At 37.5% G+C, this 27,157-nt stretch overlaps 1 protein-coding gene across 4 annotated transcripts in view; it reads left to right on the top strand.

The window, feature by feature from the left end:
* The window catches only part of RDX (radixin), a 107,307-nt gene that overhangs the window by 53,366 nt on the left and 26,784 nt on the right, over positions 1-27,157 (top strand). For all 4 annotated transcript variants that reach the window (XM_055547836.1, XM_055547832.1, XM_055547833.1 and 1 more), the window contains 4 exons: positions 2,996-3,126; positions 18,215-18,375; positions 20,438-20,530; positions 26,516-26,758. In XM_055547836.1, coding sequence (XP_055403811.1) covers positions 2,996-3,126; positions 18,215-18,375; positions 20,438-20,530; positions 26,516-26,758 — 628 coding nt within the window. The remainder of the gene's footprint in view (positions 1-2,995; positions 3,127-18,214; positions 18,376-20,437; positions 20,531-26,515; positions 26,759-27,157) is intronic.

Below are 27,157 nucleotides of genomic sequence, written 5' to 3'. Positions count from 1 at the left end.
TTTTAGAGGAAAGCATAATTATTATCACTTTTTTTAACTAAAAAGAATATTATTCCCATTGAAGTTGATACTATTATCTGATAATTAAATCTTATTCATCATTATATTTCTGGCCCTCAACATAGAGTCTGATCCACAGTAAGCCTTTGGTAGATGTTTGATAAATGAATTTGGCTATATTTAGGCCCATGGTAGATGCATCTAAATGAAAAATGCACTCGTTCCCACCAAACTCTCAGGAAGATCTTTTTAGATAGCATTCAGTTCAGTTCAGTCACTCAGTCGTGTCCGACTCTTTGTGACCCCATGAATCGCAGCACGCCAGGCCTCCCTGTCCATCACCAACTCCCGGAGTTCACCCAGACTCATGTCCATCGAGTCAGTGATGCCATCCAGCCATCTCATCCTCTGTCGTCCCCTTCTCCTCCTGCCCCCAATCCCTCCAAGCATCAGAGTCTTTTCCAATGAGTCAACTCTTCGCATGAGGTGGCCAGAGTACTGGAGTTTCAGCTTTAGCATCATTCCTTCCAAAGAAATCCCAGGGCTGATCTCCTTCAGAATGGACTGGTTGGATCTCCTTGCAGTCCAAGGGACTCTCAAGAGTCTTCTCCAACACCACAGTTCAAAAGCATCAATTCTTCAGCGCTCAGCCTTCTTCAAAGTCCAACTCTCACATCCATACATGACCACAGGAAAAACCATAGCCTCGACTAGGTGAATCTTTGTTGGCAAAGTAATGTCTCTGCTTTTGAATATGCTGTCTAGGTTGGTCATAACTTTCCTTCCAAGGAGTAAGCATCTTTTAATTTCATGGCTGCAGTCACCATCTGCAGTGATTTTGGAGCCCCCAAAAATAAAGTCTGATGCTGTTTCCACTGTTTCCCCATCCATTTCCCATGAAGTGATGGGACTGGATGCCATGATCTTCGTTTTCTGAATGTTGAGCTTTAAGCCAACTTTTTCACTCTCCTCTTTCACTTTCAGCAAGAGGCTTTGTAGTTCCTCTTCACTTTCTGCCATTAGGGTAGTGTCATCTGCATATCTGAGGTTATTGATATTTCTCTCGGCAATCTTGATTCCAGCTTGTGTTTCTTCCAGTCCAGCATTTCTCATGATGTACTCTGCATATAAGTTAAATAAGCAGGGTGATAATATGCAGCCTTGACATATTCCTTTTCCTATTTGGAACCTGTCTGTTGTTCCATGTCCAGTTCTAACTGTTGCTTCCACGGTTTATTGTGATCCACACAGTCAAAGGCTTTGGCATAGTCAATAAAGCAGAAATAGATGTTTTTCTGGATTCTCTTGCTTTTTCCATGATCCAGCGGATGTTGGCAGTTTGATCTCTGGTTCCTCTGCCTTTTCTAAAACCAGCTTGAACATCAGGAAGTTCATGGTTCACGTATTGCTGAAACCTGGCTTGGAGAATTTTGAGCATTACTTTACTAGCATGTGAGATGAGTGCAATTGTGCGGTAGATTGAGCATTCTTTGGCATTGCCTTTCTTTGGGACTGGAATGAAAACTGACCTTTTCCAGTCCTGTGGCCACTGCTGAGTTTTCCAAATTTGCTGGCATATTGAGTGCAGCACTTTCACAGCATCATCTTTCAGGATTTGAAATAACTCAACTGGAATTCCATCACTTCCACTAGTTTTGTTCGTAGTGATGCTTTCTAAGGCCCACTTGACTTCACATTCCAGGATGTCTGGGTCTAGATGAGTGATCACACCATCGTGATTATCTGGGTTGTGAAGATCTTTTTTGTACAGTTCTTCTGTGTATTCTTGCCACCTCTTCTTAGTATCTTCTGATTCTGTTAGATCCATACCATTTCTGTCCTTTATCGAGCCCATCTTTGCATGAAATGTGCCCTTGGTATCTCTGATTTTCTTGAAGAGATCTCTAGTCTTTCCCATTCTGTTGTTTTCCTCTATTTCTTTGCATTGATCACTGAGGAAGGCTTTCTTATCTCTTCTTGCTATTCTTTGGAACTCTGCATTCAGATGCTTTTATCTTACCTTTTCTCCTTTGCTTGTCACTTCTCTTCTTTTCACAGCTATTTGTAAGGCCTCCCCAGACAACCATTTTGCTTTTTTGCATTTCTTTTCCATGGGGATGGTCTTGATCCCTGTCTCCTGTACAGTGTCACGAACTCATTCCATTAGATGCATACTATTCTAAGGGATTTGTCAAAGGAGATAAAACTGATTTGTCATCTTGTATCCAAGTTTAAGTTGATACTACCTTAGAAATTAAACTTGTATTAATTGATAATGGTTGAAATATTTTGCCCTTCCATGTTAATTTGCTTTTTAAAATGAAACAGCCTGTGCACTCCCTTCAAACCTTTGCTGGTTCTGCCAGTGGGTGGTTCCTGCTAATCTAAAGAAGGCGTGGTCTTAGGTATGGCGGCTGTGCAGTTAACTTGTTTTGTGCTCACATGTAATTAATTGTCAGGAGTTCTTTTTATTTATTTGTTTTTGACATTTCATTTGTTTATTTTTTTGGATTGAAATCAAAGCAAAATGTTCATATATTAATGTTTATGTTTCCATGGAGAATACTCATTTTTCCAGACCTAACTTTATGGTCTCAGAGTGGGAGCAGAGGCCATCCATATGGTCTTGAGTCTCTTTATCTCTTTGTAATGTATCCTCAGAGACAACAAAACTTTTAAGTTAGACCTCTTTTCAGTTCAAGAAGCATGTCTGGGTTCTTTCAGCTTCAGGATTCCAGCTAGTCACTTAATTCAGTGACTATAGTTTTTGTGACCTTACAATAAAAGATATATTTTAATCCAATGTGTGTATATGTAACAGTGTTGTAGTCCTATATTCTTAACCATATGACTTTTGAATGCATCTAAATATAATGAATACTTAAAATATTGATATGCTGTCATTTCTTCTTAGTTGATTTACAGTTGGTACTTAGGTTTCAAGTATATATTTTCATATATTAATTTCTAACAACACGGTGTAATTCATTTTAAGGGCTCAATTAGAGAATGAAAAGAAGAAAAGAGAAATAGCGGAAAAGGAAAAGGAAAGAATAGAACGTGAAAAGGAAGAGCTTATGGAACGTCTGAGGCAAATTGAAGAACAGACAATGAAAGCCCAGAAAGGTAAAAGTTTCTTTTTGATACTGGATTCAAAATTGTTGCTCTGTCATCAGATAATATAGTATTTCTTAATACTATTAAATCTTATTTGTCTTTTTTAAAATATATTTTTTAATTGTAGGTAAATTGCTTTACAATGCCATACAACTACATGAATCAGCTATAATTGTACATACGTCCCCTCCGTCTTTAGCCTCCCTCCCCTCCCACCACCCCACCCCTCTAGGTCATCACAGAGCACCAGGCTGAGCTCCCTGTCTTCTCTAGCGGCTTCCCACAAGCTGCTTGTTTGACACATGATGGTGTATGTATTGATGCTGCTTTCTCTATCCGTCCCACCTTCTCTTTCCCCTACTATGTCCACAAGTCCATTCTCCACATCCGTGTCTCCATTCCTTCCCTGCAAATAGGTTCATCTGTACCATTCTTCTAGATTCTACATACAATGCAGATTATTATGCCATGTTTGGTTTCCTCTTTTTGACTCAATTTATTCTGTATAACAGGCTTTAGGCTCATCCACATCACTACAACTGACTCAAATTTGTTCCTTTTTACGGATGACTGATACTCTTTTGTTTTTATGTACCACAGCTTGTTTATCCATTTATCTGTTCATGAACATCTAGGTTACTTCCATTTCTTATATAGACCTCAGTTCGGTTCAGTTCAGTTGCTCAGTCATGTTCGACTCTTTGTTGACCCCATGAACCACAGCACGCCAGGCCTGCCTGTCCATCACCCAACTCCCGGAGTCTACCCAAAACCATGTCCATTGAGTCGGTGATGCCATCCAACCATCTCATCCTCTGTCGTCCCTTTCTCCTCCTGCCCTCAATCTTTCCCAGCATTAGGGTCTTTTCAGATGAGTCAGCTCTTCGCATCATGTGGCCAAAGTATTGGAGTTTCAGCTTCAACATCAGTCCTTCCAATGAACACCCAGGACTGATCTCCTTTAGGATGGACTGGTTGGATCTCCTTGCAGTCCAAGGGACTCTCAAGAGCCTTTTCCAACACCACAGTTCAAAGAAAAGCATCAATTCTTTGGCACTCAGCTTTCTTTATAGTCCAACTCTCACATCTAGGCAGACCTTTGTTGACAAAGTAATGTCTCTGCTTTTTAATATGCTGTCTAGGTTGGTCATAACTTTCCTTCCAAGGAGCAAGCGTCTTTTAATTTTATGGCTGCAGTCACCATCTGCAGTGATTTTGGAGCCCAGAAAAATAAAGTCTGCCACTGTTTCTACTGTTTCCCCATGTATTTGCCATGAAATGATGGGACCAGATGCCATGATCTTAGTTTTCTGAATGTTGAGCTTTAAGCCAACTTTTTCACTCTCCACTTTCACTTTCATCAAGAGGCTTTGTAGTTCCTCTTCACTTTCTGCCATAAGGGTGGTGTCATCTGCATATCTGAAGTTATTGATATTTCTCCTGGCAATCTTGGTGCCAGCTTGTGCTTCCTCCAGCCCAGCGTTTCTTATGATGTACTCTGCATATAAATTAAACAAGCAGGGTGACAATATGCAGCCTTGACATACTCCTTTTCCTATTTGGAACCAGTCTGTTGTTCCATGTCCAGTTCTAACTGTTGCTTCCTGACCTGCATACAAGTTTCTCAAGAGGCAGGTGAGGTGGTCTGGTATTCCCATCTCCTGAAGAATTTTCCACGGTTTATTGTGATCCACACAGTCAAAGGCTTTGGCATAGTCACTAAAGCAGAAATAGATGTTTTTCTGGAACTCTCTCGTTTTTTCGAGGATCTAGCGGATGAGCACTTTGATCTCTGGTTCCTCTTCCTTTTTTAAAACCAGCTTGGACATCCTGAAGTTCACGGTTCACGTATTGCTGAAGCCTGGCTTGGAGAATTTTAAGCATCACTTTACTAGCATGTGAGATGAGTGCAATTGTGCGGTAGTTTCAGCATTCTTTGGCATTGCCTTTCTTTGGGATTGGAATGAAAACTGACCTTTTCCAGTCCTGTGGCCACTGCTGAGTTTTCCAAATTTTCTGGCCTATTGAGTGCAGCACTTTCACAGCATCATCTTTCAGGATTTGAATATATATAGACCTAATTCTATTTAATTGCCAATTTAATACTTAGTGGAATTAAATCATAAACATTTTTAAGGCACATTCGTGTATCCAGTGCTCATATATTTGTTTTTCATTTACTTAAGTACTCAAATATTTTTATACTTTTATTATTATACATTACAAATGACTATATGTGTTAATTTTTTCCTTTGGACTCTCCAGGGTTCCATACACAGAAACACATTTTCAATGCTTTCTGGCATTTAAACAAAATCTCTTTATGGATATTTAAGGCATCTAGGTAATTTAAGGCATTTTAAGCTATTGTGACTTTTTAAACTCTTCTAGAACTCAGTCTCTGGTTTCAGTATATTAAAAAATACACAACACGTAGCCATGTTTTGTTAGTTTTTGATAACATGTTTGGAAGAACCTACTTTCTAGACAGTGGGTAACCAAAATGTTAGATTATATTAATGTTTTATTATTTTAATATTGTTTTTATTTGGCTATGTCAGGTCTTAGCTGTGACAATGCAGGATCTTCACTTTGTCATGTGGAGTCTTTTTTTGTGGTACATAGACTCTGTAGTTGTGTTACATGGCATGTGGGATCTTAGTTCCCCAACCAGGGATTGAACTGACATTCCCTGAGTTGCAATTCAGATTCTTAACCACTGGACCACCAGGGAAGTCCCAACTACAATGTATATTTAGAAGGGCTACATTTATATTTAGCAAATGTGGTTTATATAAAGTAACTTTAGACAAAAAGGATAATGAACAAAAGAAAATGCTGTGTTCCTTCTTAAGAATTAGTACTTGCTTTCCTGATGACTAGTAGAATCAGACATTCAGTTCTGTTGAAAATAGCAATTACTTTTGTTTAAGGTTTATTTTTGCTCCTTGCATCAGCTGATGGTGGGATGATGCTCTTGAGCAGTGGGTAGAATAATTTGCACAGATGGATAACTAGAGGAGGAAGTCACAAAGATTGTTATAAATGCACAAATTGATCATCCCAATTGTAAGATGACTGGAAATAATATTTCTAAGAGAAGAAATAGGTTTTAAAAAGCCCTGGGTTTTACTCTGACTCATGAGGAACCTTCTCAGAGCTGTAAGAGACCTAGAAACTGTTTAGTTTGAAACCCCGAGATAGTAAAGAGACTTGTTTGCAGGCCATAGCACAAGGGTAAAACTTGTTTCCTGAATTCCGGCTTGATGCTGTTTATACCACCCTTGGGCTTCCCTGGTGGCTCAGCTGGTAAAGAATCCTCCTGCAATGTGGGAGACCTGGGTTCGCTCTCTGGGTTGGGAAGATCCCCTGGAGAAGAGAACGGCTACCCACTCCAGTATTCTGGCCTGAAGAAGTCCATGAGGTCACAAAGAGTTGGACATGACTGTGCAAGTTTCACACACACTACCACTCTAGGTGGTTTTTCATCAATTAAAGCAGATATTCACGATGTGCCAACTTTGTGCTGAATTTTAGACAGACAGATAGATAGCATTCATGGGAGTGAAGCCTGTGTGCTTGACAGAAATGAGATGGATACATAAAAATTTTAATAAAGTTAGATAACATGTGCTAAGTGCTATGTGAAGAGTGTAAACAATATTTATATTAGAGGAAGAATCTTGGGAAAAAAGCTAGAATGTACTAAAGTGTTTTTTATAAAAGGAAAGTTTAAAGAAATTTATAATACTGCTTTGATTTTAAAGAGAAGATTGAAGGATAGCAGCTTTTCATTTATATAATAACTTTTCTGAGAGAATAGCTATTTATTAAATCTTTCAATCATTTATTTAGATGTTTGATAAAAATATTACTGATTTACATACAGACAAGTACTTAAGTAAGTGAACATACAGACAAGTACTTAAGTAAGTGAACACTAAAGAATATAAGGAAGATAGAACACAAGAAAAAATATAGAGCATCCTTGTCAAGACAGTTTCAAATCAGTCATCTTAAGGCGAAGGACATCCAGTTTTGCTTGTTTCCTCTTTTTTTTTTTTTCTAATAATAAAGCTTTTCCAGGCTGTCCTAAACTCTGCATCAGTTGTCTTGTAATTTATGCTAAATTCTCATTCAAATGATAAGTAGCTCTAACCATTTCTAAATCGTGATATTCAGTAGATAAACCAGTAATTTTTTGTTTGAAAAGAAACATGTTTCATTATTGTTATTTTCTTAAAAATTTGATATTGATGGTATTATTTGAAATTTGAAATGTCACAAATAATTAAACAGTATCATGCTAACAGTTTGCATTGCCATATTCATTATTGTTAAGTTATTTAGCTTCCTTTGTCATTCTTTTAACTATTTTTAAGATAACATTGGTGACTGTATTTGAGATATGACAGCCAAACTTGAATTTAGTTTCTGTTCTAAAAAAATACATTTCAAAATGAATTTCCACCTTCACAAAAACAAACCATAGGAAAGAGTTAGGGGTATAGTGATTTCATTCTGGATACTTGTTATCATAATGACCCATATAACCATGATGGTGTCATCAGTTACCTGGAGCCAAAGTGTGAAGTCCAGTCATCCTTGAGTGTGAAGTCAAGTGAGCCTTAGGAAGCATCACTACGAACAAAGCTAGTGGAGGTGATGAAATTCCAGCTGAGCTATTTCAGATCCTAAAAGATGATGCTGTTAAAGTGCTGTACTCAATAGGCCAGCAAATTTGGAAAACCCAGCAGTGGCCACAGGACTGGAAAATGTCAGTTTTCATTCCAATCAAAAAGAAAGGCAGTGCCAAAGAATGTTCATACTACCACACAATTGCACCACTCATTTCACCCGCTAGCAAAGTAATACTCAAAAGTCTCCAAGCTAGGCTTCAACAGTATGTGAACTGAGAAATTCCAGATGTTCAAGCTAGATTTAGAAAAGGCAGAGGAACCAGAAATCAAATTGCCAACATCCATTGGATCATTGAAAAAGCAAGAGAATTCCAGAAAAACATCTACCTCATTGACTATGCTAAAGCCTTTGACTGTGTGGATCACAACAAACTGTGGAAAATACTTCAAGAGATGGGAATACCAGACCACCTTACCTGCCTCCTGAGAAACCTGTATGCAGGTCAAGAAGCAACGGTTAGAACCAGACTTGGAACCATGGACTAGTTCCAAATTGGGAAAGGAGTACATCAAGGCTGTATGTCGTCACCCTGCTTACTTAACTTACACGCAGAGTATATCATGTGAAATGCTGGGCTGGATGAAGCACAAGCTGGAATCAAGATTGTCGGGAGAAATAGCAATAACCTCAGATACGCAGATGACACCACCCTTATGGGAGAAAGCGAAGTGGAGCTAAAGAGTCTCTTGATGAAGTTGAAAGAGGAGGGTGAAAAAGCTGGCTGAAGACTCAACATTCAGAAAATGAAGATCATGGCATCTTGGTCCCATCACTTCATGTTAAATAGATGGGTAAACAGTGGAAACAGTGACAGACTATTTTCTTGGGCTTCAAAATCACTGCAGGTGGTGACTGCAGCCATGAAATTAAAAGATGCTTGCTCCTTGGAAGAAAAGCTATGACAAATCTAGACAGCATATTAAAAAACAGGTTACTTTGCAGACAAAGGTCGATCTAGTCAAAGCTGTGGTTTTTCCAGTAGTCATGTGTGCATGTGAGAGTTGGACAGTAAAGAAGGCTGAGTGCCAAATAATTGATGCTTTTAAACTGTGGTATTGGAGAAGACTCTTGAGAGTCCCTTGGACTGCAAGGATATCCAACCAGTCCATCCTAAAGGAAATCAGTCCTCAATATTCATTGGAAGGACTGATGCTGAAGCTGACATTCCAATACTTGGCCACCTGATGCAAAGAGCCGACTCATTAGAGAAGAGCCTGATGCTGGGAAAGATTGAGGGCAGGAGGAGAAGGGGACGACAGAGATGGTTGGATGGCATCATTGACTCAATGAACATGAGTTAACAAGGTCTAGGAGTTGGTGATGGACAGAGAAGCCTGCAGGGCTACAGTTCATGGGGTTGCAAAGAGTTGGACACGATTGAGCTATTGAATAGCAACGACAACTTGTTAAGCACCCAGTACTGTTCTAGGCCGTTTTCTGGCTGTTGGGGATATAGTATTGAACATGTAAGATCCCTACACTTGTGTAGCTTACAGTTTATTGAGGAAAGACAGAGTAATAAATGTAACAGATAATAAAAATCATTTTATGCAGTTTTAAGTGCTGTGAAGGAGATAAACAGGGTAACGTGATAAAAGTAATAATTGTGAGCAGGAGGGGGTTTATGTATACATTGTTTACAAATAGAAGTCAAGCTTTAATTCAGATATTAATTTACAATATGACCATAAGCAAGTCACTTTTAGCCTCTAGATTTCCTTAGGTTCCTAACTTCTAAAATGGAAGTAAATAATCTAGTTTACTGACGTTTTTATATAGTTATGGTAAAGATTTTTTGTTGAAATTTTTTCATAGGTATAATAATGTGCATACCTCTTAAATGTAAGGCTCAGTGAATTTTTATAAAATGAATTTATTTTTGTAACTGCCCAAAACAAGATAGAGAACATTACCTGCCCTCAGGGAACCCCCTCGTGTGTCTCTTCCCAGTCACTTTTTCATTCCAAATGTGAGATATCTTTCTGATTTATATCATCATAAAGTTTAGTCTCTTTTTTTCTAGTAGCTTTGTTGAGATACAATTTACATACCACCCAACCATTTGAAGTGTGCGATGTGATAGCTTTTAGTATTATTCACAGGAGTTACGCAGCTGTCACCAAGGTTTTAGAACAGTTTCATCACCCCTAAAAGAAGTCCTATACCTGTTAGCATTCACTCCCATTTATTCCCGTTTCTCCCTGCTTCCCCACCCCCCCATACCTGGGCAGTTAATAATTTAATTTTTTATCCCTATAGACTTTGCTGTCCTGGACATTTCACATAAATGCAGTCATGCAAATCATGGTCTGTTGTGACTTGTGCTAAACATAATGTTTTCAAGTTTCATCCTGTTTTAGCATCTTTGAAGGACTTTATTGCTGAATAATATTTTATGCATATGATGCTACATTTTACTTTTTCATCAGTTTTTGAACTTGTGGGTTGTTTCTACCCTTTGACTGTTGTGAACATGCTGCTGTAAACATTTGCGTACAAGTTACTGTGTATCCGTACGTGTTCACTTCTTTTTGCTGTAAGCCTGAGAGTGGAATTGCTGGGCCATGTGTTTAACTTTTTGAGGACTTCCCCATCTGATTTCTAAGACAACTGTTTGCCATTAACATTCCTACCAGCAAGACACGTGTTCTCCACATCCTCACCAGCACTGGACAGTGTTTGTCTTTTGGATTATAGTCATTATAAATGGCAATGACGTGCTGTCTCATTGTGGTTTTGATTTGCGTTTTCCTAATGGCTAATGATGTTGAGCATGTTTCCATATCCTTATTGGCCCTTTGTATCTCTTTGGAAAAAATGTATTTTCAAATTTTCTCTGCAGTTTTCAATCAAGTCTTTTTGTTGTTGAGGTATAAGACTTTTTAAAAATTTGTATGTAAGTCTCATATATCGCATATATAATATGCAAATATTTTCTCCTGTGGGTAATCTTTTCACTTTGTTGATGGTATTCCCTGGTTTTAAATTTGGATAAAGTCCAATTTATTATTTATTTTGGGCTTTTATTATTTGAGTTTTTGGCACAATGTCTTAGAATCATCTTGCCTGTGTTTGAACTACATAGAAATTCACGTGTACTTATTTTTGGCTTCTTTTTGCTCAGACTTATGTGGATAGCTGTAGTTTTTTTCTTTTTTTTTTTTTTACATTATTGTATAATATTCGACTGCACATATTTACCTGTTTATCCATTCTACTGGTGATAGACATTGGGGATATTTCCTGTCTGAAGCTATTATAAAATCAGGCTGCTATGACCATTCTTGAAAATAGTAGTTGGTGTACTTGTCCACTAATTTGTTGAATGTACACAACTGGAATTGTGAGTGGAATTGCAGGATCACAGCTGTACAGAGCTATTGTAGATACTGCCATCAGTTTCCCAAAGTGGTTGTATCAATTTTCATTCCTCCCAGTGCTCTACATCTTCATCATTACATCCACCACTCATTATTATCATGATTTCTTTTTTGTTTGTTTAGCCGTTCTAGTGAATACGGTTAGTACAATGCATTCCTTGATGACTGATGACTTTGAGCACCTTAGCAAATCATAGCTCTCTCTGAAGTGCCTTTTCACTTGTTTTGCCCATTCAAGGAAAACATTGGATTTTCTTCTTTTTCCTATTGATCCTATTGATCATGTAAAGGAAATCTTTACATGTATTATTAAAAAAAAAAAATCTCTCCATGGTATACCTTTTTACTCTCTTAATGGTTGGTGTCTTTTAATGAAAAGACAGTCAACTTTAAGCTCTGTTTATCACTCTTTTTCCTTATGATTATGAATGTGTTATTCTTTACTACCTTCTAGAAACTTTGTTTTACCTTTCACATTTCGGTCCATAGTCCATATATGTGATTTTTGTAAGGGTCAAGGTTTATTTTTTACCCATATGTATTTCTAACTGACCCAGATCCATTTATTGCTAAGACTTTGTACCGTACATAGCATCATCACCTTTGTCACAAATCCAGAAGTCTCTGTGTGTGAATCTATTGCTAGACGTTGTTCCACCTACTGCTGCCTGCCTGCCAAGTCGCTTCAGTCGTGTCCGACTCTGTGTGACCCCATGGACTGCAGCCTACCAGGCTTCTCCGTCCCTGGGATTCTCCAGGCAAGAACACTGGAGTGGGTTGCCATTCATCCTCCAATGCATTAAAGTGGAAAGTGAAAGTGAAGTCACTCAGTCGTGTCTAACTCTTAGCGACCCCGTGGACTACAGCCTACCAGGCTCCTCCGTCCATGGGATTTTCCAGGCAACAGTATTGGAGTGGGGTGCCAGTGCCTTCTCCCTTGTTCCACCTACTAGTTTGCCTATGGAATTGCCAGTGCCACAGAGTTCATTTACTAGTTGTATCTAAAAAGATTTTTAACTGAAGTGTCTCATAAATAAGTCATAGGTATACAATAAAATGGTAGGAAGCATGTTTCAAAGACAAGGTGACTCTTGGGCTGCCATGTTACTTTATCTTTTATCTTTAATCTTTTATGGTATTAGTTGTTAATGGTTATATGTTATATACTTTTATAATCCTGAAGTTGAGAAATGGAAAATATTAATTACTTGAAAAACTTATTAGAGAGCCATTTAATTTATAAGAAAACATCTAATGTCTACAGAAGAGTTTAGTATCTGCCAAGACTAGGCTCTTCCATTTAAGTCAACAATCTGAATATACTGCTATTTCACAGAATAAACCCTCTCCTCTCATAGTATTGTGAGGTGATGCACTTCCTGGTTCATTCCTAGGTTGGTAGTTTTCTCTTTGCTATATTAACTATTCCTTTCCTCCAATCCTCTGTGACTTTCTATTCTAGTTATTTACAATACTTTTTTGAAGAGAGAGCTCCTGGAGGAGATATTCTGGAAATGGAAACTCCAGGAAAGGAAGATCAGCTGTTGAAATGTTTTTGCTGCAAACTTCTGTGGGTTGAGGATGTGATAACAGTTTTTGAATGTGATGAAAGCTCCATAACTCTGATTTATCTTCTAAGTTGGCACTTATAATCATGCTTTTCTGTTAAGTTCTCCACCACTGCCTCTGTGTGTGTGTATGTACATTTTTTTTTTTTTTCTTTCAGAGTTTCTTCCTTTAATGTTTCATTTTCAGCCACAGGAGGAGCTTAACACACTCTTCACATTTACAGTTCTACTATTTGTTTGGTGGTTATGAATGTTTTATCTTTTTTGAGATGGGGGCTTCTTTTTTCTCCTTTAATGCATGTTTCTAGTGTGTGGCTCACTGTTTTGCTAAAATAAAATTAGCAGTGTGTTGGTCTCTGTCAAAGAGCTGAGCGTTTAGCTGGTTGTCTTTATGAAGCGATTGTTGATGGTGAGCCTAAAGGTAAAGGTGGTACGGAGTTTCTAGAAGGTAGTAAAGGAAAGACTGTGTTCATAGTCATAAGAAAAAGAGTGGTAAATTGAACTTTTATAGTTACAAATGGGACTCTGGCCCTTGGCATGTTTGCAGAGGGTTTTTTTTTGACTTCTAAAAATCCATTTCTGCATTATTGCCAGTGTTTGTCTGGCTTTTGATTTTTTCCTCATGCTTTGCTTTTTTTTCCAGGTTCTCCTAGATGAACAGTATCAGTCATAGTTCTTTTAATGACCTTGCTTGTTAACTCCAATGTCTGACTAATTTATGGGTCTATTCTATAGTCTGTTTTCCCTTTTCGGTGTGGAGGAGGGGATTTTAAAGGGCCTCATTTGGTCCTGTCTGGTATGCCTGGTAGTTTTGATTAGATGCACGACACTGTATGTGAAAAAGTTATAGACACTTTAGATGGTGTTGTTTTCCTTCAGGGATGGTGTGTGTGGGGGGGTGTCACTCAGTTGTGTCTGACACTTTGCAACCCCATGGACCATAGCCCATCAGGCTCCTCCATGGGATTCTCCAGGCAAGAATACTGAAGTGGGTTGCCATTCCCTTTTCCAGGGGATCTTCTCAACTCAGGGATTGAACCCAGGTCTCCTGCACCGCTGGCATATTCTTTACCATCTGAGCCACCAAGAAAGGCCTTCATTTTCTTCTAGGGAGGATTTAATTTTCTTTTGACAGAAAGAATATGTGCGGATCACCTTGATGGAGTTGTGCTGGGTTTCAGGCTTTGTTAAGGTTGGTCTCTTTCTAGTTTTCCTTTTCTGCTAGTCTGTAGCCATTTGGGGGGTGTCATCTGAAAGACTTGAGTATTTACTAGGACAGTTATCTTATCTTAAAGGGCCTTGAATCCAGCCTTTGATTCCCAAACTGCAAGAGGGTGTTAATCTCTTAGATCAGCTCTTTGCACTCTTAGAGCTACTTTTTACTTGTTTCTGTAGTATTTGAGCCCATATGTGTACATTTTAGGAGTTGGCAAATATCTTGAGGCGAAATAACACACAGATTTTGAGACTTTTCTATTTATTTCTTTTCAGGATCTTGTCCTTTCAAGTCTTGGATGCTTTTGCAGCTCCAGAGTCTAGATCTCTGTTTTCTCAGCTTGATAGAATATTGCAGGCTCTGCCTTTATTCCACTCTGCTAGGACTATTATATACCATTTTTTGTATATAAAATAAGCAAGTATACATGATATACACACAAAGATATGCTTTTCTCTCCACTTGTTTCTTAAACAAATTGCACCTTGCTGTTTTCAATTAACGTAATCTTGAAAGTCCATATGTATTCAAAGATATCTTCCTTACTTTTTTACAATAACATAATACTTCATTGCTTAGATGTAGTACAGATACTTTAAAATTGCTTTTTCAGTAAGTAATTTATGATCATATTCTTTTTCTGTGATTTCTAAGAATTTTAATAATAGGACTTTTATTTGCTTTTGTTTTAGAATATCAATAGTATTAGTTCTTTCTCCAGTGTAAAAATGAACTGTTGCCCTAGACTGGAAAGAGGAGGGAAAAAAAAAACCCTATACTCCTTCTGAGATTTTTTTTTATTAGTATATTTTTTACTTACAACTGTTGCAATTTTATAGTTTCCAATCTTTGCCCTTGAGGTAACATTAGAGATCATTTAGCTTGTAAAGTCTTAGACTTGTCAAAATCAAGTGGTACTTGTATTCAAACCTGATTAAGGAGAAACTTTCACAAATTTTATTAGCTTGAACTTAGAATAACTTTCCTGATCTACTCCTAATTTAACTTCCATAACCATCTACATCAGTATGCTGTGTACTATTAGTGAGAGAAACAATTTTTTCTGGAAACTTGCCCCCTTCATCCTGAAAGAGCTGAAATTCTGAAAGAAGCCAGATTCCTTGGCTTCTCACTTGACAGATCCTCAAAAATTGTAGGTTCTAGATTTTTATGACCCAGATGGGTAAAAACTTTGATGTTATTCACTTTCCTTATCTAATCCTTCTCCTCAAGCGCCTCTAACTTGATCCAAGGTCTGGAGGGATGTTTGTTTCATAGAAATACTCTCTTTTTTTTTTTTTGGCTGTGCCACGTGGCCAACGGGATCCTAGTTCCCTCCACCAGGGCTTGAACCTGGGGCCAGGGCAGTGAAAGCACTGAGGCCTAGCCCTTGGACTGCCAGGGAACTCCTAAAATATTCTATTCATGGGTTCACAAACTCCTTCTGTAAAGGGTTGGGTAGTAAATATTTCAGGGTTTGCAGGCCACGTGATCTGTTACAGCTTTCGGTTCTACCACTGCAGCATGAAAGCAGTCATATACAATACTTAAATGAGAGAGGGTGTGAGTTGTAGTAAAACTTTATTTACAAAAATAAGATATTGGGTTGGGTTTGATCAGTGAATCATAGTTTACAAATTATAGTTCACTGGAGGGAAAAGCAGGAGGATCTTTGTGAGATGTATGGCATTTCAAAATCTTACTTTCTAGAAGAGGCTAGAGTAGATTTGAAGTTTTCAGTTAATTTCTCAATGTTTAAAAAATTAGACTTCTGTGTAATTCTTAATATACAACAAAGCAATCATTGCTTTATCTCCTGTTCCTCAAATTAATACTTACTACAAAAAAAAAAAACTGATAGAAAATAAAGAATATCGGGAAATATTTATTTTGAAAGTTAACTTTGTAACCCAGACTTATTTTTCTTTATTGTATCATAGTACAGAAAGAATTTTTATTATGAGAGAAAGCTTTGTTTTCATTTGTAAACTTTTCTAATTATTTGTTTGCTTTTTTAGAAGAAGGATAAAGTCATGAACTTTGTGAGCTTTATTTTATATGTCAGTCAACCAGATAGAATATTATAATAAGAGTTAGAGGGGTTAGCTAGCTCTGATGTCTAAGTTTTAGAAGACAAATACTAAAATGAATTAATTCTAGAATTTAGCTTCAGTAACATCCTTTGTTACATACATTTCATCTTTATAGCCAAATAGCCACATAGAATTTTTCACTTTATCTAGAGTTTAAAGTCATTTTTCTTCCCAATCATCTCAAACCCTCCCAAATCTTAACTGTAGTTACTTAAATTAGTTCTGACCAAAAACAGCAAACTTAAGAACAGTAAGGTGATTTATACGTGACAGTTAGATTTCAAACCTTTTGACATACAGATTTCTAGGTTTTCCTCTTTTCTGAAGTATACAGAATGGGAGAGTCATCCTTTGTAGGACATTGCACCCATCTTCATAGACGACATCCTCTTGTCTTCTGTCACAGATGTCCTTGCTACTTACCACAGATTGTCAGAATAATAGTAGTTATTAAAATTAGTACTTTCAAATTGATTTAAACTCTTTTGGCTTTATGCTAGTAATATTTTCCTTTCTCAGCTCATTAGAATAAGAGAATTAACTTTATGATCTGTATACTTAAGGATTAAAATTCATCTCATTCATCACCAAATAACTAGTTTTCTTATCTTCCTGCTTGAGGAATGGATGTGTACTGATAAATCAAAATTTTCAGTAATTCATACAGTCCACATCAGAATTTCTATTTGAGTCAGTAAGTATTGTTTTCAGTTTTAATGTCTTGGGTTTACTTATCTAATACTTAGTTTAGAGAAGTAAAAATTTCCACAAGTTTTAAAGTGTGCTATTTTATAGATTTTTTAAATAGATAGTAGTTTGTTTGGTCAAAACTTTGGAGAGGGAACTTCCTTGTTGGTCTAGTGGTAAAGAATCTGCCTTCCAATGCAGGGGACATGGGTTCGATTCCTGGTCAGGGAACTAAGATCCCACGTGCCCCGGGGCAGCTAAACCTGGACGCCACAGGTAGAGAGCCTGAGCACCGCAACTCCTGAGCCCAAGTCCTGTAGAGCTCCTGTGCTGCAACTCGAGTAAGCCCATACGCCACGAGAACCCAGCAGAAATGAAATAAAAACTTTAAAATGAGCGATATATCTTCTCTCAAAAAAGTTTGGCGAGGGTATTTGTTTTTTGAATTTTCATTGAATTGTAATTGATTTACAATGTTGTGTTAGTTTTAGGTGTACTGCAAAGTGAATCGGTTACATATATATCCCCTCTTTTTTTTTTTTTAAAGATTCTTTTAACATATAGTCCATTACACAGTATTGAATTGAGTACCCTGTGCTATACAGCAAGTTCTTATTTATCTGTTTTACATATAATAGTGTGTATATGTCAGTCCCAATACCTCCCCCCACCCCCATCCCCTGGTAACCATAAGTTTGTTTTCTACATCTGTGACTTTGCTTCTGTTTTGTAAATATGTTCATTTGTACCCTTTTGTTTAGATTCCACATATAAGCAATATCATATGATATTTGTTTTTCTCTGACTTACTTCACTCAGTTTGACAATCTCTGGTCCACCCATATTGCTGCAAATGGTATTATTTTGTTCTTTTTATGGCTGAGTAATATTTCATTATATATATATATATATATACACCACATCTTCTCTATCCATTCCTTTGTGGACATTTAGCTTGCTTCCATGTCTTAGCTGTTGGAAATAGTGCTGCAGCGAACATTGAGGTGCATATATATTTTTAAATTATGGTTTTTCTCTTGGTATATGCCCAGGAGTGGGATTTTGGGGTCATATGATAGTTCTGTTTTTAGTTTTTGAGGAACTTCCATACTGTTCTCCATAGTAGCTGTACCAGTTTTTACATTCCCACTAACAGTGTAGGAGGGTTCTCTTTTGGAGAGAATATTTTTTAAAAATAAAGAATATGTTTCTAGAGTTAGGATAGAAACCTGAGTTATAAAGAATTTTCATTTCTTTGCATCTTTGAGGTGTAAATAGAGTTTTAAAATGTATTAGGCCTTTTTCAAGTTAAAAACGAGGTGTATGTTCATTTAAAGATGTGCTAATTTTTAAAAACTTTACAGCTTATATTCCTTGCTACTGTTTCAGCTTCTTTTCATAATGAGAAAATTAGAATTAATCATTGTTTTGGGGGATACATATATTTGACAGAACTGGAAGAACAGACTCGAAAAGCTCTAGAATTGGACCAGGAACGAAAACGAGCAAAAGAAGAGGCAGAAAGGCTTGAAAAGGAGCGTCGAGCTGCTGAAGAGGCCAAGTCTGCTCTAGCGAAACAGGCTGCCGACCAGATGAAGAATCAGGAGCAGCTGGTAAGGGAACCTGGGTTCTATTAGGGAAAAAGAAAAATTTAGGCAAAAGCATGGATAAAATCAGTCCCACGATTTCAGACTATATATTCTCTGAACACAAATGCATCGTTCCATGCTCAGTAGCTCAGTCATATCCAGCTCTTTGCAACCCTTTGGACTATAACCTGCCAGGCTCCTCTGTCCATGGGATTCTCCAGGCAAGAATACTGGAGTGGGTTGTCATCTCCTCCTCCAAGGGATCTTCCCAACTCAGGGATCGAACTGGCACATCTCCTGTGTCTCCTGCATGGCAGGTGGACTCCTTCACCACTGAGCCACCTGGGAAGCCCTCTGAACACAAAGGTGTTGGTTAAACGTGTTTTCATCTCTCCTCACTATGGTATGTGTGCACTCACTGCAAAGACATAGCTTTGTGAAAGTGAAAGTCATTCAGTTGTGTCTGACTCTTTGTGACCTCATGGACTATCCAGTCCATGGGATTCTCCAGGCCAGAATACTGGAGTGGGAAGCTGTTCCTTTCTCCAGGGAATCTTCCCAGCCCCGGGATTGAACCCAGATCTCCTTCATTGCAGGTAGATTCTTTACCAGCTGAGCCACCAGGGAGGCTGAAACATGAACTCCTAAAATACATTCAAATACTTTTTTTTTATATATATATAATTTAAATTTATTTATTTTAATTGGAGGCTAATTACTTTACAATATTGTATTGGTTTTGCCATACATCAACATGAATCCGCCACGGGTGTACACGTGTTCCCCATCCTGAACCCCCCTCCCACCTCCCTCCCTGTACTATTATTTGAATGTATTTTAAAGCAGTAAGTAGAATAACAAAGAAACATGAAAACCATGAAATAAATGAACCATTTTCTGTATTCAGACAGAGGAATGAATACCTGTCATCATAAAGGTAGTTCCAGTGTAAAAATAGACAGTTTGGAGGTTGCAGTATTTATTTACTGTATTAAATAAATGATCAAGATTGTGCAGCCACTGCTAGAAGTATGTTGTACCCAAAATCAACAGTAGAAATTTTGTTTGCCAATGAGGACTAATAAGAAAATAAGTTCAGATAATGGAAACTGAAAAAAAAAAGAAAAAACTTCTGTAAAATTAGGTGTATTATACTTTCTTTAAAGCAAACCTAAGATCCAAGTAACTTAATGACAGAGTTTGGAAATGAGTCTAAACTGTTTATTTCTTCTTTTAAAAAGAAACCTAGAAATAAAACCATAAAAGATACATAGAGCTTGTAGCTAACAAAGGATTCTGATCCACTTTGATTTTATATAAGCTACTGGCATGTTTTGCTTTAGATAAACTGCCATTATGTATATTCTAAATTTTATAAGATAATCATAAGTTAATTATAAGATGGGTCATGACTGGATTTTTTGTGTGTGTATTTACTGGACCTGCAAATGATGAGTATGCATGACAGCCAGAAGAATTGGGATTTAAGTATTAGTTTAGGCATTTCCTTGCTCTGTGTCTTTGGGTCTTTCTGAGCCTCAGATCCCTCCCTTTGAAAAATGGAGTAAAACCACCTAATAGGGTGTCACATGAGAGTATTTGACAAAGTGCTATAAAAAGCATTATGTAAACAGTTTTTTCTTTTTTTTCCTTCTGTAAGCATTAGCAAATATTTTATTGACGAAAGTTAAAAAGTAGCTGCTAGGTTCTTGCTATGAAAACAGGAGTAACTTTGTGTACATAGAATAATTTTAAAAGTCTCACTTTGTCTCCTTATGAGCTTATAATACAAATAAGATTTTTATGATCTTAAAGAAATAGTTCCTTTTTTTTTTAAACAGAAGGCTCTATGAGAAACACATAAAAAGAGTCCATGTTGGAATTCCCTGGCAATCCAGTGGTTAGGACTCTGCACTTTCACTGCAGGGGCATGGGTTCTGTCCTTGGTGGGGAAACTAAAATCTTAAAAGCCACACGACGTGGCCCAAAAAGAAAAAACAGTTCATGTATATTAAAGCGTTTTTGACTTAAATTATTGAAACCCTATTATATTTTTTAGTATTGGCAATTGTTTCATTTATTTTAGGCAGCAGAACTTGCCGAATTCACTGCCAAGATTGCACTTCTAGAGGAAGCCAAGAAGAAAAAGGAAGAGGAGGCTACTGAGTGGCAACACAAAGTAATCATTTGTTCATCACTATCATTTACCAGACACCTACTTTGTACCCAGCATATGCTGAATTTATAGAGATTAAGATACAGTCATGATTTAGAGGGGAAGAGATACCACTGTATGAATGTGTACATATTGTAGTTTAATATTAATCTAGTGATAAGAGCTAATCAGTACTTTGGAAACACAGAAGTGTTAGTTTCTTTAGGAATGAGACAGGTGTTGGGGACACCCACCCTTAAAAGTTGAAGCTAGCTGTTGAATGACATTCAGTTTGGGGGTAGAAAAGATGGGGACTGAAGAGATAGTCATTCCAGATTGTAGGAATTGAATGAGCATAGGAAGAATCTTATTTCAGGAACTTTGAGAGTTGAGGCTAGAAAGTTAGAGAAATCATTAAGCTGTGAAAGGCTTTTTTAAGTAAACGCCCTGCTCAAAAGAAAAATGTTGGGAAGTATCTGTAGACTTTGGGCTTTGAAGATTTCAAAACACGTTTGCAACATGATGAAGCATGATTTTATAAAAACAGCTAAGCAATCAGAATGATGGATGGATTAGGATAGTGGGCAGGATTACTTATGAGCTAATGACTCACTAAGGATGTGGCATTGAGAAAAGAGAGGGACAGGAATTGTTGAAGGACATTTTTTCATAGACTCAAAGGGGCATGGCAACCAAATGATTGGCTCTAAAGTTGAATTAGAAGAATGTAATCAAAACGATACTGAGATTTCAGAGTTCCTAAGTACGTGAAACTACTGTTGTCTGAAATGGCAAAAAAGTGAAAAATTAGGCTTTACTTGGAAGGGTGGGGAATATAAGAGGAGAATTTAATTCAGACTTTAAACTTTTAAATGAAACTATAATAATAATTTTTTACACTCAAAGGTATATAGTTCTGTGACTTTTCTACAACAACATGTACTTATTAGCTAAAATGGTTTTCTTTCACTCTTAAATTTTCTTTGTAGCACTTTGGATTTCATAGGGGAGTTTTTTATATTAGAGTTATGTATATATGTACATGTTGTTTAGTCGCTAAGTCATGTCTGACTCTTCTGTGACCCCATGGAAGGTAGCCCTCGAGGCTTCTCTGTCCATGGGATTTCCCAGGCAAGAATACTGGAGTGGGTTGCTGTTTCCTTCTTTAGGGGATTTTCCAGACTCAGGGATCGAACTCACATCTCCTGCATTGGCAGGCAATGTGGGAAGCCCATATATGTACATAGAACTCCACAAAAGTGAAAGCACTGTTAACTTATATGTTCACACTTCCCTTATTAGAATTGTATCCCTCTTAGGAATGATATATGAACTTCAGGGACACACAAACTTATAAAAATAATGTATCACAGAAACACATCCTGTGAATTATAGAAATTAGAAAATGCACGTAAAAGAAAAATCACATTCCCACAAACCAGGATCAGTATTTTAACATCGCGGTGCATATCCTTCCAGGATCTTTTCCTATGTGCATATGTGTGTTGTTGTTCAGTCATTGAGTTGTGCCCCGATGCTTTGCAACCCCATGGACTGCAGCATGCTAGGCTCCTCTCCCCTCCCCTATCTCCAGGAATTTGTTTCAGTTCATGTCCATTGAGTTGGTGATGCTATCTAACTGTCTCATCCTGCGCTGCCCCCTTCTCCTTCTGCCCTCGGTCTTTCCCAGCATCATGGTCTTTCCAGTGAGTTGGCTATTCCCATCAGGTGCACAGAGTATTGGAAATTCAGCATCAGTCCTTGCAATGAATATTCAGGTTTGATCTCCTTGCTGGACTTGCAAGAGTCTTCTCCTGCACTACAATTCAAAAGCATCAGTTCTAGAGTTCTCAACCTTTTTTATGGTTCAACTCTCACATCCGTACATGACTACTGGAAAAATCAGAACTGACTACACAGACCTTTGTTGACAAAGTGATGTCTCTGTTTTTTAATACCTTGTCTAGGTTTCTCATAGCTATCCTTCCAGAAAGCTAAATGTCTTAATTTCATGGCTGCAGTCACCAATCCCCAGGGATTTTGGAGCCCAAGAAAATAAAATCTTTCTCTGCTTACACTTTTTCACCTTCTGTTTGCCATGAAGTGATGGAACTGGATGCCATGATCTTAGTTTCTTGAATGTTGAGTTTTAAGCCAGCTTTTTTACTCTCCTCTCTCACCCTCATTATGAGGCTCTTTAGTTCCTCTTCACTTTCTGCCATTATAGTGGTGTCATCTGCATGTCTGAGGTTGTTGATATTTCTCTGGCAGTCTTGATTCCAGCTTGTGATTCATCCAGCCTGGCATTTCACGTGATATGTGCTACATACAAGTTAAAATAAGCAGAGTGACAGTATACGGCCTTGTTGTACTCCTTTCCCAATTTTGAACCAGTCCGTTGTTCCACGTCTGCTTCTTGTCCTGCGTACAGGTTTCTCAGGAAACAAGTAAGGTGGTCTGGTATTCCCATCTCTAAGGATTTTTCAGTTTGTTATGATCCACAATCAAAGGCTTTAGCATAGTCAATGAAACAGAAGTTGATATTTTTCTGGAATTCTCTTGCTTTCTCCATGATCCAATTAATGTTGGCAATTTGATCTCTAGTTCCTCTGCCTTTTTGAAACCCAGCTTATACATCGGGAAGTTCTTGGTTCATGTACTGCTGAAGCTAGCTTGAACGATTTTGAGCATTACTTTGCTAGCATGTGTAATGAGTGCAATTGTGTGGTAGTTTATACATTCTTTGGCATTGCCCTTCTTTGGGATTGTAGTGAAAACTGACTTTTTCCAGTCCTGTGGCCACTGCTGAGTTTTCCAAATTTGCTGACATACTGAGTGCATGTATGTGTGTACATATACATTGGTATTGCTGAAGAATTGATGCTTTTGAACTCTGTCGCTTTTGCACTGTCATGCTGAAGAAGACTCTTGAGAATCCCTTAGACCGCAAGGAGATCAAGCCAGTCAATCTTAAGGAAATCAACCCTGAATATTCATTGGAAGGACTGATGCTGAAGCTGAAGCTCCAGTATTTTGGCTACCTGATGAGAAGAGCCAACTCATTGGAAAAGACCCAGAATGCATGGAAAGATTGGAGGCAGGAGAAAAGGGTGACAGAGGATGAGATGGTTGGATGGTATCACCGATGCAATGGACATGAACTTGGGCAAACTCTGGGAGATAGTGAGGGACAGGGAGACCTCGTGTGCTGCAGCCCATGGAGTCACGAAGAGTTGTACACAACCTGGTGACTGAACAACAGCAGTCATTTGTATGTCCAGAGTGAGCTCATGCTGTACATACTGTTCCATTTTAGTCAGTTTTCATCTCATCTCAGACTATATTCAAAAGTTTTTCATTTAGATATAATTGACATATAATGTATTTTCAGGTGTATAATATGGTTCGGTATTTGTATCTGTTGTGAAATGATCATCATGGTAAGTCTTGTTAACATCCATCATCATATAGCTACAGAAATTTTCATCTTGTAATGTAAACTTTTAAGATTTGCTTTCTTAGCAACTTTGAAATATAGAATATATTATTAACTATAGTTCGTGTTAGTCCATATAATGCTCTCTCTATATATATCCCCATGACTCATTTATTTTATATGTGGGAGTTTGTACTTTTTAATTCCCTTCTCCCATTCCTCTTCCACTTTTGTTTCTGGTAACCATTGGTCTGTTCTCTGTATCCATAAGCTCAGTTTTTTTGTTTGTTTGTTTTTTGATTTTTTAGATTCCACATATAAGTGAGATCATGTGGTAATTTGCTTTTCTCTGTCTGACTTACATTACTTGGCATAATACCCTCAAGGTCCATCTGTGTTGTTGCAAATGGCAATGTTTTTCCTTTTTTATAGCTGAATAATATTCCACTGTATATGTGTACTGGATGGAAATCCAGTATCTTAAGATTTTAGAAATCCCAAATCTTAATATTTGAATATATTGTATTTATATTTATATTTGCATTGTATGGGGACTTCTCTGGTGGCTCAGCAATAAAGAATCCGCCCTCAATGCAGGAGACTCTGGTTCAATCCCTGGGTCAGGAAGATCCCCTGAAGAAGGAAATGGCAACCCACTCCAGTAATTCTTGCGTGGACACTCCTACAGACAGAGGAGTCTTGTAAGCTACAGTCCATGGGGTTGCAAAGAGCCAGACATGACTTAGTGATGAAAGAACAACAATACAATATACGTATACTGCCTTTTCATTATCTCTTTACCTACTGATGGACACTTAGGTTTCTTCCATATCTTGGCTGTTGTGTAAATAATGCTGCAGTGAACATATTGGGGGGATGTATATATCTTTTCAAATTAGCATTTTGTTCCTCTGGATAAATACTCAGAAGTAGAATAGCTGGATTATACATAGTAGTTCTGTTTTTAAATTTTTTAAGGGATCTTCAAACTCTTTTCCACAGTGGCTACACCAGTTTACATTCCCAGTGAAGGTGAACAAGTGTTGCCTTTTTTCCACATCCTTACCAACACTTGTTATTTCTTGTCTTTTTGATAGTAGCCATTCTTACAGGTATGATGTGTTATCTCATTGTGGTTTTGATTTGCATTTGATTTGCATTTGATGATTAATGATGTTGAATATCTTTCCGTGTGCCTGTTGGCCATCTCTGTCTTCTTTAGAAAAAATGTCTATTCGTATCATTTGCTCATTAAAAAAAAATACTGTTAGGGTTGTTGTTGTTTTTGTTGAGCTGTATGAATTCTTCACATATTTTGGGTATTAACACCTTATCAGAACTATAATTCACATATATTTTCTCTTGTTTTGTATCTTGCCATTTCATATTCTTGATATATATATGTGTGTATATATATATATTGGTTTGCAAAGCCTTTTGGTTTAAAGTTGTCCCACTTGTTTGTTTTTGTTTGTATTGCTTTTGCTTTTGGTGTCAAATCCAAAAATTTATCACCAAGACCTATATCAAGGCACTTACTGTCTATATTTTTTTGAAAAGTTTTATGATTTCAGGTCCTATGTTCAAGTCTTTTGATCCATGTTGGGTTGATTTTTCTCTGTGGTGTGTACAGTAGGTGTCCAGTTTCATCCTTTTGCATGTGGCTGTCTAGTTTCCCTTCCCCAATCTATATTCTTGGCTGCTTTGTTGTAAGTTAACCATATATGCGTGAGTATATTTCTGGGCACACAGTATTCAGAATTGACCCAAAAAGTCTATTATAGCTAATTTGCCAAGCCAGTGTCCAGAGTAGGACTTTGCATTGCATCTGTTTGATCAGTCTCTTTTAGTAGGACAGTTCTTTTTGTGATACTGATTTATTAAAAGGATCCGCATTATCCCTCCTTCTGTATTTTTCTAGTTTCCTTATGATGTCATTCAGCTTGTCTTTTTTCCTTCGGTATTCTTGTAAGCTGAAAGATAAATCTAAAAGCTTAAAGGATTCAAATTAAAAGTTTCTGGCTGTGATGCCTCATAAGAGAAATTTTCATACAATTTATTATCCAAACTGGAACACTTTTTGAGAATGTAAGGGAGTGTTGTTAATAATTACACCAGGACTTTTCCAGGCAACCCAGCATGATATAATTACTCAGACAATTGGTGATGTTCGATATTTCCTGTTGTATTATATCAGAAGACACTTAATATCTGATTGGCCCAGTTATTCTAATTGATCATGGGATTAGAGTATTAACAGTCTTATTCTTCCCATGTCTGATTATATTTTATCATTGCTAAAATGTAATCTATCACATGTGAATTTCTTTGTCATTATACCTATATCCATTTTCTCATCAACCATTTGTACAACAGTTTTAGCAGCAATTGATAATCCTTGCTAGAATTAACAGTTTTATTAGGATTTGCACAGTGGTGTCTTTAATTCTGAAAATAAGCTTCTATCACTGGGGCTTGTTTTTATTATCCTGACATATAGAAAGGATGACTTGAATCTTTTAATTTCTGGTTCTCAAAGTAAGTTGCTTATAAGCTTATTTTTTTATGCTTAGGCTTTTGCAGCCCAGGAAGACTTGGAAAAGACCAAAGAAGAGTTAAAGACTGTGATGTCTGCCCCACCTCCACCTCCACCACCACCAGTCATTCCTCCGACAGAAAATGAACATGATGAGCATGATGAGAATAATGCTGAGGCTAGCGCTGAATTATCAAATGATGGGGTAATGAACCATAGAAGTGAGGAGGAACGTGTGACAGAAACACAGAAAAATGAACGTGTTAAGAAGCAACTTCAGGTATTTAAATTTGCAGTTTGTATGCACATTTAAATATAGTTTGCATTTCCCCCATTTGTTAAGACAAACTTACTAAAAAGGAATACTTGATTTTTGGAAGCGTTTAGCTCTAGCTGGCCTTGTGATTGGTTTGTAAGTGCTTGGCCTACAGGCACATTATTTTTTCCATTGTATGTTCTTGTTACCAGATGTTTGTTAGCTTTGTGTAGAGACCTTAATTCAGTTCAGTTCAGTTGCTCAGTCGTGTCTGACTCTTTGCGACCCCATGAATCCCAGCACGCCAGGCCTCCCTGTCCATCACCAACTCCTGGAGTTCACGTCCATCGAGTCAGTGATGCCATCCAGCCATCTCACCCTCTGTTGTCCCCTTCTCCTCCTGTCCCTAATCCCTTCCAGCAT

This window comes from Bubalus kerabau, chromosome 15 (assembly GCF_029407905.1).
Source record: "Bubalus kerabau isolate K-KA32 ecotype Philippines breed swamp buffalo chromosome 15, PCC_UOA_SB_1v2, whole genome shotgun sequence".
Lineage (NCBI taxonomy): Eukaryota > Metazoa > Chordata > Mammalia > Artiodactyla > Bovidae > Bubalus > Bubalus kerabau.
Note: the sequence above shows the minus strand (reverse complement) of the source record. Positions and strands in the feature narration are given on the sequence as shown.